We start from the raw sequence: 14,915 nt of genomic DNA on the forward strand, positions 1-14,915 counted from the left end.
TGTGGGGTTTTTTTTTTGTTTTGTGTTTTTTTTTTGTTTTTCAATACAATGCACTCAGTTATTTATTAAATAAAACACTTAGCTCTTTAAAAGTCTGGAGGACACTTTAATAGTCAGGCAGACTTTTAAAAAATAAACACACTACCTACTGCTACCTTATTGACTGACTAAATACAAACAGTCTAACTTGTTTATTTATTCACTGCCAACCTACTGCTACCTTATTGACTGACTAAAAATACAAACAGTCTAACTTGTGTATTTACTGCTTACCTACTGCTACCTTATTGACTGACTATTTAAAAATGCAAACAGTCTAACTTGTTTTATTCACTGACTGACTATTAAAGGCACAAACACACAAACACACTAAATAATATTCCCAAATAGTTAACTTTGCCCCAATACTTTTAAAAAAAGTCAATGTCAATGTCCCAAGCAAAAACTTACTGATTCCTTTCAGCCACCAGCAAGGTGATCCTCTCCTCTCAGTGTTTCCACTGGAATGTGGGTTACTGAGCTCTTTCCTTCTAATTTATAATGTGCTTCTAAAGTAAATTAGTGCAAAATAATCCCTTAGGAGATGTACACTTCAGTTAGATTTCCTGCGTGACCTTTCAGTTAGATTTCCTGAGTGACTCACTGCTGTGCTGATTAACAAAGAATAGCACCTATTCACAAATACACAATAGTACCTATTCACACAACACACAATCTTCACAATCTTTGTGGTGGGACGTGTGTATGTGGGTATGGACTCTTTGTGATGGGAGGTGTGTATGTGGGTATGGAGTGTTTGTGTGTGGGAGTTGTGTATGTGAGTATAGAGTGTATGTGAGTATAGAGTGTGTGTGAGAGGTGTGTAGGTGGGTATGGTGGAGTATATGTGTGATCTACGTGGTGTGTGTGTGTGTAGGACTGTGTGGGATGTATTTGGGGGTGAGTGAGGGGTGGAGAGTGGGATGGGGTATATTTATGTAGGGATGTGCATTTGCGTGTGTTTTGGGGGAGTGTGATGTAGGTATAAAAACATAAGAACATGCCATACTGGGTCAGACCAAGGGTCCATCAAGCTCAGAATCCTGTTTCCAATAGTGGCCAATCCAGGCCATAAGAACCTGGCAAGTACCCAAAAACTAAGTCGATTCCATGTTACCGTTGCTAGTAATAGCACTGGCTATGAAGTATTTGTGTGTGGGAGGTGGATAAGAAGGGTGTAAAATGATATGTGTATGTATATTTGTGTGTGTGTGTGTGTGTGTGATGGGGGAGTGGGTATGTGGGTATGAAGTATTTGTGTATGTGAGGTGTGTATGTGGGTAAGGCGTGAGAAGTGTGTAGGTGGATATGGAGTGTTTGTGTGTGGAAGATGTATATCGGGGTATGGAGTATTTATGTGTGGGAGGTATGTATGTGGTCATGGAGTATTTGTGTGTAAGAGGTATGTATGTGGGTATGGAGTATTTATGTATGGGAGGTGTGTACGTGGGTATGGACTCTTTGTGTGTGGGAGGTGTGTATGTGAGTATAGAGTGTGTGTGTGAGAGGTGTGTAGGTGGGTATGGTGGAGTATTTGAGTGTGGGAGGTGTGTATGTGGGTATGGACTCTGTGTGTGTGCTAGGTGTATATGTTGGTATGAAGTATTTGTGTGTGGAGGTGTGTATCGGGTTATGGAGTATTTGTGTGTGGGAGGTATGTATGTAGGCATGGAGTATTTGTGAGTGAGAGTTGTATATCAGGGTATAGAGTATTTGTGTGTGAGAGGTGTGTATGTGGGTATGGAGTATTTGTGCATGGGAGGTGTGTATGTGGGTATGGACTCTTTGTGGTGGGAGGTGTGTATGTGGGTATGGAGTATTTGTGCGTGGGAGGTGTGTATGTGGGTATGGATTCTTTGTGGTGGGACGTGTGTATGTGGGTATGGACTCTTTGTGATGGGAGGTGTGTATGTGGGTATGGAGTATTTGTCCATGGGAGGTGTGTATGTGGGTATGGACTCTTTGTGGTGGGAGGTGTGTATGTGGGTATGGAGTATTTGTGCGTGGGAGGTGTGTATGTGGGTATGGATTCTTTGTGGTGGGACGTGTGTATGTGGGTATGGACTCTTTGTGATGGGAGGTGTGTATGTGGGTATGGAGTATTTGTCCATGGGAGGTGTGTATGTGGGTATGGACTCTTTGTGGTGGGAGGTGTGTATGTGGGTATGGAGTATTTGTGCGTGGGAGGTGTGTATGTGGGTATGGATTCTTTGTGGTGGGACGTGTGTATGTGGGTATGGACTCTTTGTGATGGGAGGTGTGTATGTGGGTATGGAGTGTTTGTGTGTGGGAGTTGTGTATGTGAGTATAGAGTGTGTGTGAGAGGTGTGTAGGTGGGTATGGTGGAGTATTTGAGTGTGGGAGGTGTGTATGTGGGTATGGACTCTGTGTGTGTGCTAGGTGTATATGTTGGTATGAAGTATTTGTGTGTGGAGGTGTGTATCGGGTTATGGAGTATTTGTGTGTGGGAGGTATGTATGTAGGCATGGAGTATTTGTGTGTGAGAGTTGTATATCAGGGTATAGAGTATATGTGTGTGAGAGGTGTGTATGTGGGTATGGAGTATTTGTGCATGGGAGGTGTGTATGTGGGTATGGACTCTTTGTGGTGGGAGGTGTGTATGTGGGTATGGAGTATTTGTGCGTGGGAGGTGTGTATGTGGGTATGGACTCTTTGTGATGGGAGGTGTGTATGTGGGTATGGAGTATTTGTCCATGGGAGGTGTGTATGTGGGTATGGAGTATTTGTACGTGGGAGGTGTGTATGTGGGTATGGATTCTTTGTGGTGGGACGTGTGTATGTGGGTATGGACTCTTTGTGATGGGAGGTGTGTATGTAGGTATGGAGTATTTGTCCGTGGGAGGTGTGTATGTGGGTATGGACTCTTTGTGGTGGGAGGTGTGTATGTGGGTATGGAGTATTTGTGCGTGGGAGGTGTGTATGTGGGTATGGATTCTTTGTGGTGGGACGTGTGTATGTGGGTATGGACTCTTTGTGATGGGAGGTGTGTATGTGGGTATGGAGTATTTGTGTGTGGGAGTTGTGTATCAGGGTATGGAGTATTTGTGTGTGGGAGTTGTATATCAGGGTATGGAGTATTTGTGTGTGAAAGGTGTAAATGTGGGTATGGACTCTGAGGTGGGAGGTATGTATGTGGGTATGGAGTATTTGTGAGTGGGAGATGTGTAAGAAGGGTGTGTGGCGATGTGTGGGTATATGTTTGTGTGTGTGGGTTGGGGCGGGGCACAACTTTCAGTGCAAAGGCCCTTAAGTATACTGTGGTAAGCAGTGGAATGAGCTCTCATGAAAACAAAGCTTCTCCCATTGTATTGATAAAATGAAAACCAGTGGGTTCCTCTTGGATTATCCTTATTTTCTACGTGTATGTGTGCTGGAGGATAGCAATCAGAGTTGAGTTTTAACTTTGACATTTTCTAAAAATTCACCAGGGTGAGCGGATTGCATGTTAAATATCCTAAAAGCCCACAGTTTTAGCGATTATTACAAAAGACCTCTGTACACATTTTTTTTGTTTTTTACATTTTAAATGATTTTGAATAAATCGTGCTTTGTCATTAATTAACACTGAGTGCCATCAAGTTAAACAGGAAAAATGTTTAGGTCATGGTCCTCAAAATGTTTAGACCTGGATACATGTTCAAGTTGTCAAGAGGCATGCAAAAGTTTTCTAGTAACAACTGCAGTGCAAGCCAGCCTTAGGGCGGAGTGTGCACTACTCTCTGGGTTATCAGAGGTTGCTTCAGTACCGGGTCCTTTTTCAGGACAGCAGTGCTTGGAGGTTCCTACACATTCTGCTCCCATTCACTTGGACAAATTGTCTCTAACTCCAAAGCAGAGTCAACAGTTTCTAGGAATCCACATCTGATTATTTTTATTTTTAAAAAAAGTCTACAACTCAACAACTCCGCACATCTCTGTTCAGGCCTCTTGCCCTCACATGACTATTCTTAAATAGAAAGTGCCTCTGCATTGCAAATTGCTAAACTGTGCACTCGCAGTCTACTCAGACTGGACAGAATACAACACAGAGGACCTTATTCAATAAAGGTTTTTTTTCACAGGCACTGAATGGGGAAAAATACTTTTTGTGTATTACATAAAAAGCACATTTACTCACCTGCGTGAATCCGTTAAATGCACTGCTGGATGCCTAAGCAAAAGGAAACATCAGAACAAATCAAGAATCAAGTTTCACAAATATTTTTTCACACACGAAAATATTTCAAACTGAACAGATGAACAAGCAAAAATGTTCTCCCATTTTGTGCCTATGGTAGTATGTTCCAGTTCAAACAGAGAAAAAAGGCTGGTAAAATGACTTACAGTTTGAAAGTATAAATCAAGCAAGCAAAGTGAACAGGATACAAATGTATCCTGATTTTGGTTGTTTTCACAGAAATCCTATTTTCTCAGCTTACATATATGATTGGACAGTATGACATTGTGCATATCAAATTAGTAAACATTTAGAAGAGGAATAAGCAACAGACCACACATAAAATACAAGGTTACATATGTCCTAGGGAACATTTTGTCTACTATACTACACACTAGAGTAGGTAGTGGTACCTCTTCAACTGCCTCTATTTCCTGGTACAACAATCCATGTCTCCAGTTAGCAAGTTCATCTTCAGATAAATCGGAGTTGTTGTTCTCGTTGTCTTTGGGATTAGATGAACTCTCCATGCTGGCATTTCTGGAATTTGCTTCTTGAAACAGATCATTCGGTCTCGCTATCTCTCAATTTGCTTCAGTGCAGGTAAGGCTTTCCTGAACCACAGGTGAACCTTGGTTCACGGATGCCTCTTGACTCGCACTGACATTTACATCTCCAGAGTGCTCATGTAATTCCATGCCTTGAATGTGCCATTTCAAACTAGACCCTATCAATGTCACATCCAATTCATCTTCCTTTGAGACTTCTTGCTTAGGGAAATGGATCCAAAGATCACATCCAACAGATGAACTGGAGAAGTCCCAGCGATCACTGTTGATTGTTGTATTTCAGTTGGCCGGCCAGATCTCATTTGTATCTATACCCTGGGGTCTAGTCTCCCAGTTTCCATGCAAAGACTTTTGCACCCTATATACAATTTTATTTTCAGCCATACCTAAATAAAACTGGCAGTAGCTTTTAATAGCCCTATCACTGGAAACTGACCATTGCATACAATCTTTTTCAAAGGCTGTAGCGGCAACATCAAATTCATTAGCAGTGTCACCACTCTGGAGTGGGTGGAAGAGTGGTTTTCAGTTTTGCACACAATCTCTTCTGCACTCAGTAATTCATCATTAGATAGAACATTTCCACCACCTTCTGCTTCCTGTTTTGAGTACCTTGTGACATCAGTGTTCAGGGCCCTCTCCTTCTTGCATGCATTCAACTGCTGTATTCCTCAAATTAATATTGCCTCCTGCTTCAGTGACATCTACCCACTGTATACCATGATGCTGATTTTCGATATCTGCTACATTCTGAAGACAATCTAAGGGATATTCCATAACTTTATCATTAAGACTTATGTCTTCTCTGTCTTCTAATGTTGTGCTCAGTGAAGACTCAACATATTTTCTAGTTATTTCCTTGACTGGACGTGCCCTTTTAAATCCTCGTGTAGTAGTAGCAGCATTCATGCCTACAGTTTTAGATTGCCTTCCGCTGTGTTCTGGTTCACCAGCACTTTCTCTGTCAGTGTTCTCCATAGTTTTATTGTCTTGATTGGTCAAGGTTTCAAGACGCACTGCATCACCGTTCTCTTCTAACCCATCCGCAGATTTTATGATCTCGCTATTTGCTGCTACAGTGCCTACCTCTTCAGAAGGATCCACAGCTTCTCCCACTGAGTTTTCTTCATCCTTCTCTATTGTTTCTATTGTGTGCTGTTTTGCCTGCAGTAAGCTATCATCTTCTGCGGCAAGGCTCTCACTGTTGGTAAAGTTTTCTAGAAACTGATCAGTCTCACATTCCCGGCATGAAAGATTTCTTGTACTAAGTTTGTGCTGGTAGTAAAATCCTTGGCTTTTCACCTATAGTAGCTGCCGCTGGCTCTAGCGCAATGTCTTCCTGCCCTTCTCCAAAAACTGTTCTAGTTGTTTCTCTTGAGGTCTGCCCTGCCCCTGGAACCTTCTGAGATTCTCTAAAAGAATGACCAACAATGACCTCCTGGCTAACACTGGCTGTGCTAACGTTTAGGACCCAGATGTCTAAATCAAAGTCAGTTTTAGATTTGATCATGTCTTCTGTTGTCTCAAAATTTGGGCTTTTCACCATAACCTAATGACATAGTGAAAGTCTTTTTGGAGAAGAGTCAGGCTCTATAGGTAGACAGAAAAAAAAACCCAACCAAGATCAAAGATAATGATGAGCTTGATGAAAAAAGAACATTATTTTATAGGTTACTGTGATATAAAAATTTTAGAGATAAATAAAATCAATAAATTATACATATTTAAAGAAAAATTGCATGAGATTTGATATTTGAAGACAATCTGATAATTTGATATGCTTTCAACGTATGGAATATTGGAAACAATATCTAAAAGGGATTTGTGTCTGACTGTCTGTCTTGGGGCAAAATAAGTCTCCTAAGAAAGGATGGAAAATCATCAAATTTGCTAGAAGAAAATTAGAATATCTCAACCAAGCTTCTGGAGAATGAACCTGTCCCTAAAACAGCCCCGGTGGTTTACTATGGGACACAGTTAGAGGCTGCCGAACGCTGTCAGACAAGGGAAGAATGCTAAAATGGTTGTCAAACCACGGCGCCTTTGAAGCCACATCACCTCCACATGTCCTAACCAAACCCCCACATACACAAATATATACCCCACACATAACTGCTACCCCCCATGCACTTCAACACCAGACACACTGCCCCCCCCACACAAACATCTACCCCCACATCTCCCCCATGCAGACACCTCCAAACCCCAATACAGAACTCCTATACGCACACAGCCACAAACCCATCTGAGATTTAGCACTGTTTGTATGTAGGCATGCATGTCCTGTGTCTGTATCTGCCTATATTACTGTGTGCCTGTGTATGTCTCTTCATGTAGCTCTGTCTTCTCTGCTTTCTTTTTAAAGTCTGAATTAACAGCAGAATGTTTTGTGGTAAGTGAGTTGGGATTCTGCTTCAGTTTTGCTCTGGGCCAAGCTGCTGTAGTGGTGGTGATGGTAGTGCTGGAGGCAGCACTTTTGTAATGAAACATTTCCCAGCATTCTGCAGCATCTAATTGCCTGCCATAAGTCCCACTATCCTATCTAAGGCAACACATACGCCTACATCATGACAGCATACATACATATACACCAGCATACACATACATACATATACACACACACAAGCACATACATACATACCATCATACACATACACACCATCATACACATACATGCCATCATATACATACACACACCATCATACACATACATACATAAACACACAATCACACACATATACACATACATACCATCCTACACATACACACCATCATACACATGCATACAATCATACACATACACACACCATCATACACATACATACATTTACACACACATACATACCATCTTACACATACACACATACACACCATCATACACATACACACCATCATACACATACACACATACATACATATACACACACACAATCACACATACATACCATTACATACATGCACACCATCACACACACACAAGCAGAATATATTAAAATAAGTGGAAAAAACATACAGAAGCATAGCACAAATCCAATGTCTAATATAAGAACCCTATCATCCTCTTCTACAAATCTATGTTTGGAAAGCTTTCCCAAAGCCATGTCTCTGCATGCTTTCCCCACTTGTTTAAAATAGCACTGAGATAAGACACAGAGTACAACAGTAAAGGTTCAGCAATGATAAGTGTTCAATAATGAACATATTTTTAGTTCATTAGATTTTTTCTTTTTTTAAAGTCTACTTACCGGCTGCACCAGTTCATTGTTTGTCTGTACAGTAGAAAAACACATGCATTAGGCATAGGAAACAGTGTTAAATGTTGAAACTTCTGTTAATTAAAATGTATATCCTACAGTATCTGGTATTAGAAGGGTTCATAAATAGTGGGGCACGTTGTCTACTTAAGTTCACCCTAACAGTGTATCCAAACTCAAAGCACAAATGAGAAACTGATCTGTGTTACTGAAAGGCAGATGCTGGTACTGCTCTTGCTGGAAAAAAACGTACCTTTCAATCTACCTAGTTACACTTGCTGTGTAATGATAAGTAATACATTGAAAGTGCTGGGTTATTGCCCAAACTACTTCCTGAGACTAGTGGCTTGAACTATTTCTCGGAACTATGGATACATGTTATGGAAGTAATTTTCAAAGAGCTGTGCACCTAAAATTAGCATATTTGCACATAGCTAACCTGCACACACATATATATGATATTTTATAAACCTTGAGAGTACATGCACACTGATACTGGTCACATATAAATGTTTACAGGGAAAATAAAGAGCGGTTTAGGAGTATTCGGGAGCGGATCGGGCAGTATCTGCACATGTTGCTATGTTGTAAGCGGCATATGCACATGTATTATCAAACTTCTCCGTATGCTTTTGCACCTACTAAGTTGACTTGTGTAACTGAAATCACACTTGCCTGTAGTTTTTTGGGTATAAGGACTGGGTGAACTGGTGGGGGTTCAGGATGACATGCTGGAGGGTCCCTAGCTGGACTAATGAAGGTCTAGGTGAACTGCTGGAGGTATCGGCAGTCTGGTGATTTTCAAGGGCATGCACAAATAAATATTTTCATGAGTGGAGTACGTGCATACTCCATAAAATACCAGCCTCTGCATTTACTTCTGGCTTATTATGTGTGCACTGCTAGAATTACTATACACCTAAAATATAAATGCATATTTTTATATAATTGGTACAGAAAATATGCATTTTCCAGCAATACAAATGTCCATGTGTACTTTTGGGTACAGAAATATGTGGTATTTTTTTTTATCAACTGTGTAACTCCCACCACACACTTTATCAAATCCTAACATAAATCTCTGCAGATTCACTTAGGTGTGAATTTGGTATCTACATGCAGTTCTGAAAGTTGTACTCTATAACTGTGAATCAAGGATGGCTCAAAGCCTACATACAATAGGGGTGTTCTTTGAAGGGAGACATTGAAGGGGTGCCCTTGCATCAGAATGGCATGGACACAATGCTGGCAAAACCAAATACTCCATTGCTGAAAGAACAGCAGTGTTATATGAGGTTATACCTGTTTATGGTTCTGTTTCTCTGTTATTTGCACCATGAGCTGACAGTAAGAGCAGTCTTTGTTTTGTAATACATGTTCTACTGCCTTCTTTTGTTTATTCCTTTATCCTTTCCAATGTTTTTTTTTCCAGTTGAAATGAAAAAGCAAGAGAGCATTGGCATTGATTTTATGATGGAAACTATATAAGCAGTAAAAGTATTATGACATCAAAATCAAAGCCGAAGGACTTATTATTTCACAACTGATTCAGCAGTACATTCTCCTACTGAGGTATAAATCTGACTGAACCAGGTCCCATCTTTATATTTTTATATATGAGGTCACCTGCGCCATACACGGAAGAAAATGTCAATGACACCAATCAAAATTATCATTGGAAACATCCTTCAAAGAGGCCCAAAGCCATGAATTGATGACATGGTACAAACCTATCGCTGCTGTTTAAAGGAGCTGCCTGCTACCCCAATACATCAAGCACATATAGATCCATTCCTTCAAGTACAGCCAATTTTATGTACTGCAAACGTTAGTGCCATTCAGTCCTTCAAGAGTTCCCGGGATGTTATCCTAGCAGCACCAACACAAGTGATGCTAACAATCTGCTTGCTAAGGTTTATGATGGCACTAACTCCACAGTGGGGATCTATAGCATCAAAAGAAACCCACATAGCTTTTCAATCACTGGCTCCATAATGTTTCCAAAATGACACACTGACAATCCTTAAAAATGTGCTTTTTTGATGAGTACATTTCTGAACATATCGCCTGTTCTGTAACATTTGATCAGTCGGAACCAGAGTAAAGGATTTAGGCTGCGCTGGATAAAAACCTGTCACTTTCGGTTCTGAAACATTTTTACTGCTGGAAGGCTTCAAATACGGATGATTTTGAAAGTGTTTTTAAATTATGTATAGGATAATAAAGTTTAATAGCAAGATAGAAACCTTTTTCACCTTTTGCGTTCAAGTTTCTTGTCCTTCAACTACCTATCTTTTGTTTCGTGAGGCAGGGGTGGGACTGGAAGAAGAATGGGACGTTCAGTTTTAGTTTAATGAAACACAGTCCCTTTTCTGTTGACATTGCTTGGCTCCATTACTAAAACTCTCTCTAAAAGTCTACGCATTTGTTATTTATCATCTCAGTGTACAGCACACAGAGCGTTTTAATTCAGCTTATGCAGTTACAACAAAACCATGCCAAAAATGTAACACTTTAAACAGCCTTACCGTCCATAAATCCCAGGGCAGAGTCTGAGAAGAGAAAGAACAGGGCATCAGGATATCACCTACCACACGGTGACCGCAAGTTGCTGAAATTAATGAAACTCATGATCTTTTCTAAGAACGCTCAGTATATAGCAGCTACCTGCATATGAGTATTTCAGTGTCTGATCACCCAGAAATTCTGGAAATTATTCTACATGACTTGAAAGGCAGCGTAGGACAGGAAATGTGATGGAGTGATTCATATGTTCATTTCTTTAAACATTCCTTTTGGGTCCTTGTACTAAAAGTGCATTCAGCTTAACGTCACACTGCTAGCGTGCCTATGAAGTAATTTGTTATTTTCAAAGCCACTACTAATGTGGGCCAAATAATGATGTATTAAGTACATTGGGCTGTTTTTTGAGTACATAGGCCCCTTTAAAAGCACCATTTTCACTGCAAGACCCTTCTTTTCACAATCTGTAAATCACCGTGAACTATAAGGAACAATAATCCCAGGACAAGTAATTTTCAAAACTCTTTATGTGTAAAGGGGCCCTTTGGAAATTCACCCCTGCCCCCGCCCACCCCCACTGTGGATAAAAGCTTGCTCACTGTTACTTTTACCCGTGGGGACAAAGGGGCAAGGTAGGTGCAAAGTGCACAGGTCCAGAGTACCTGCTTAAGGAAGAACCCACAAAGCAGGTCAGTAAACGGTCTAGGATAGCCATGGATGTGAAAAAAACAAAACAAGACCGGAGCCTTGGAAAGAGAATGTAATCAATTGATCAGAACCAGCCCGACTCTGGCCGAGTTTCGCCTTTTATGGCTGCATCAGGGGCTCAGCGCCTCCAGCAGCACCAGCTTGAAAACCATCATCTCCGGAAGGCAGACACGGATTCACGACTTTGCCTTACTGTCTCATGAGTGGAAACAAGATGGAGTATGTCACTAATGCTTGCAAAAGTAAACGAAAATCTTGATAAGATAATGCAAGCTTAAGTCTACATAACATATGCAGCTTTGCAAACAAAGGCCTGGATTCACCATTCTACCGCAGAATGGTGAATCCAGCAAAACGGGGGGCGGAGGATGAAGGGGGGGAGGGGGCGGGCCTGCGAAAGCTGGCAGCCATCACACCACCGTGGTGTTTTCGCACCCAATAGCGCCACCGTGAAAGGTGGTACTATTAGGTGCGCTACTGGCAACAATAACGGTGCTTACCTTATTGCCGCCAGCAAAGACATCGCAGCGTCCACCTCCTCGCCGCCCCAACTCCTCCCCTCACCGCCCCGACTCCCACCCGACTCTGCCCCGGCAAGCTATCACCCGTGAAAAGGGACTTTTCACGTGCAATAAGCGATAGAAAATGACCCCCAAAGACCTCATAACTAAACTAAATTGTTTCATAGATACATTAAATTAGAATCTAAGATAATTACTAAATTACGGATGGCAGAATAAATTTTTATGTTATTACCAACTATTGCAATGTTAAACATTACATGGCATCATCTAGCAGAGGTCTAGTTAGAATCAGAATTCAGTTTTATCTGGGCAGTGGTCATGTGACATTTATTTATATTCTCTCTCTCTCTCTCTCTCTAACTCATTCTCGTCACCAATCCCTGAGCATCATAACTAACAAACCATCGACTGCCCACTCAGCCGTGTCTCACGATCATCCGCTTCAAACAAAACACCGCCCTTTCCTCCAACTCCAATGCCCCGCACACTTCCGGTGCACTAGGCAATCACCTAGACCATCTAGTGCTCCTGCTAGTCCTGATTAGCCAAGTTTCAATTGTAAAAAAACAATTCTTAAGCATTTTACTGATTGGTGCCCAAATGAGAGCTTAAGCATAAAAAACTGTATATCATCAGCATACATCTTAAAAAGAATACCCAAGCAATTCAGAACCTTGCAAACTGGAGTCATATAAATATCAAATAATGCCACAGATAAGGTAGAACACTGCAGGACTGCCAGTTGTTAAACAATGCCACTGAGATCAGGATGCAGCAAGGGTAACTTTGTGCTTTCTGTCAGACAAATAAGATCAAAAACCAGTTAAAAATGGTTCCAGAAATAGTTAAGCAAAATCACATGATTGATCATATAAAATGCAGCAGTAATATCTAATACAAGCATCACATAGGATGTTCCCTTTTCAAAACCACATCGTATCCATAGAAGACAATCGTAGGGTGCTGATACTGTTTAATTTCCGAAATCCAAATTGACACATGTTCTTCTAAAAAATCATCCAGTTGAGTTAAAACCACACATTCAGTAATTTTAGATTAAAAAGGCAAGTTTGGAACAGGTCTAAAATTACTGTAAAATAAAGGGTCTTAGTAATGGCCCTCTGTGAAGGACAAATTGGTAACCTTCGCCAAGAAATATACTTAGATCTTCATGTAAAGCCTTTAGCAAAACCAGTGGATACTGATTTAAAGAGCAAAAGGATGGATTAAGCCTAACCAGTATTTGCTGAATTTTCTTACTAGATACTTCAGAAAATGAGTCTCACAAAGAAAGGCCATTGTCAGAATTCAGAACCAGAGGAGCAATTCTACCGACAAATCTATTGCATTCTGTTGAGACCTTCTCTTTAAAATAGTTAGCAAAATTACTGCACTGTTCAGAGTTAATAGACAAATCTTTGTCAATATAACGATTAGGAAGATACGTCAATTTTCTAGTGAGCTGAAACAATTTACGTGGATTTCTTCCATAAATGGTTATTTTAGCTCCGTTTTTGCCAAATTGGTTTCTTTTTTTTTTATAATCGCTCAAACTATTTGAACAAATTTGATGATTCTCTGTTGAGTTATTTTTTCACCATCATCATTCTAACTTGCGAAGGGCTTGTTTAACATTCTGAAGAGAAGATGTAAACTATAGCGCACATCACTGGCATTTTGGTCAAACACTTTTCAAAGGAGCAATTTCCTCGGATGTATCAATGCTACTGGATAGGATAAAAGTCTCCAATTTAGATAGGATTCACATTCAAAAACCTCTGGCTCAATATTTCTCCTTAACTGAAACTGTAATGATGCTGTCTTAAATAAGGTGAGATCCATGTTCAGTCATTGTCTGAGTAGCAAAGTTGACTGGATAAACTTATCTGGCTAACTCTGGAGGGATATTCAGTGGTGCAGCCACACTATTGAATAGAGCTAACTTTATCTGGCTAACTTTAGGACAGCTCTTTGGCTCAACCAGACTTAGCTGGATACTAAGATAGCTGGCGATAATATAGCTGGCTAAGTGCCCTCATATTCATTTAGCTGGATAACTTCTGAGTTATCCGTCTAAATGCTTCTGAATATGGGCCTCAGTATTTGCTACCTTTACTGAAAAATTTAAAAATAATCTGACCACGGTATCTCAGCTGGAGGTGAGAAGGTGTTGGGAGATGAGAGGGGGATCAGCTAGGAGGAGAGGAGGGATTGGGTACGAGAGGGGGATTGGCGTGGGGGGAAATAAATGATGAGGCTATAGAGAGGCAGAAGAGGAAGAAGGGGGAAGTGAGAGGGAGGTGGTAATGAATAGAGGAGAGAGAACAAAGGCAAAAAGCAAAACAAAATTAGTCATAATAAAAAATAAATCAGCCTAGAATGATGTGGCTGCACCACCCAAAAAATGTGCTCTTTTCGGTTGCCATTCAGGACTGATTTACTTTACAGTTTGGAAGCAATGGCCAGTAGACATTGATTGAAAGCATTTTTGCTAGCAGTTTCCCTGGTCTCAAGGCACCTGAGCAAGGACAATCTGTTCTCTTCCAGGGTGAAATATTAGCAGATTTTTCTACCATGAAAAAAACGCAAGCCGCGATGAAAATGAAGACGCTTTGTATTGGAAACAGATGGAATATAAGCTGCTGCGAGGGGAACCTGTTAGGATATTTCATCTGAGAAATAAAAAAAAAACAGCAAAAAAATTTCAAAACATAAATATTTCAGCTTGTCATGTTTGTGTCCTACTGTCATTTCCTCTTGCTGAGTGGCAATTTCCCAATAAACGGCATGTAGAGGAAAACTTTTGCAACATTTTAAAGAAATCCTTTTTGGGCTCAGACTCATCATTTGAAAATTGTAGCTGCTGTTTGCTGATAAGCTTCCCGGACAGAGTCTAAGGGAGCGTTCTCTAAACCCTGAAATTATAAATCTCAAACCAGGAGATAATAACAAGGGCGATGTGACACGTGTTTTCCGCCAGGCATCTTTGCAATTACAGTGCAACATTTTCCTGCATGGTAGTCCCAAAACAGGGTGCACAGACTGGTTCCATGAGGCTTTTCTATACATGCACTTATCAGCAGAGACTTCTGAACACCTCAAGGAAACAGCAAGTTCCATG

General features: G+C 40.7%; 1 protein-coding gene across 1 annotated transcript in view; it reads right to left on the reverse strand.

Moving 5' to 3' along the window:
• The window catches only part of AMPH (amphiphysin), a 467,360-nt gene that overhangs the window by 60,485 nt on the left and 391,960 nt on the right, over positions 1-14,915 (reverse strand). Inside the window, exons 24-26 of the mRNA XM_029587079.1 lie at positions 10,568-10,591; positions 8,031-8,054; positions 4,178-4,210 (exon numbers count right to left, since the gene is read on the reverse strand). Coding sequence (XP_029442939.1) covers positions 4,178-4,210; positions 8,031-8,054; positions 10,568-10,591 — 81 coding nt within the window. The remainder of the gene's footprint in view (positions 1-4,177; positions 4,211-8,030; positions 8,055-10,567; positions 10,592-14,915) is intronic.

Source organism: Rhinatrema bivittatum, chromosome 2 (genome assembly GCF_901001135.1).
Source record: "Rhinatrema bivittatum chromosome 2, aRhiBiv1.1, whole genome shotgun sequence".
NCBI classification, from domain to species: Eukaryota; Metazoa; Chordata; class Amphibia; order Gymnophiona; family Rhinatrematidae; genus Rhinatrema; species Rhinatrema bivittatum.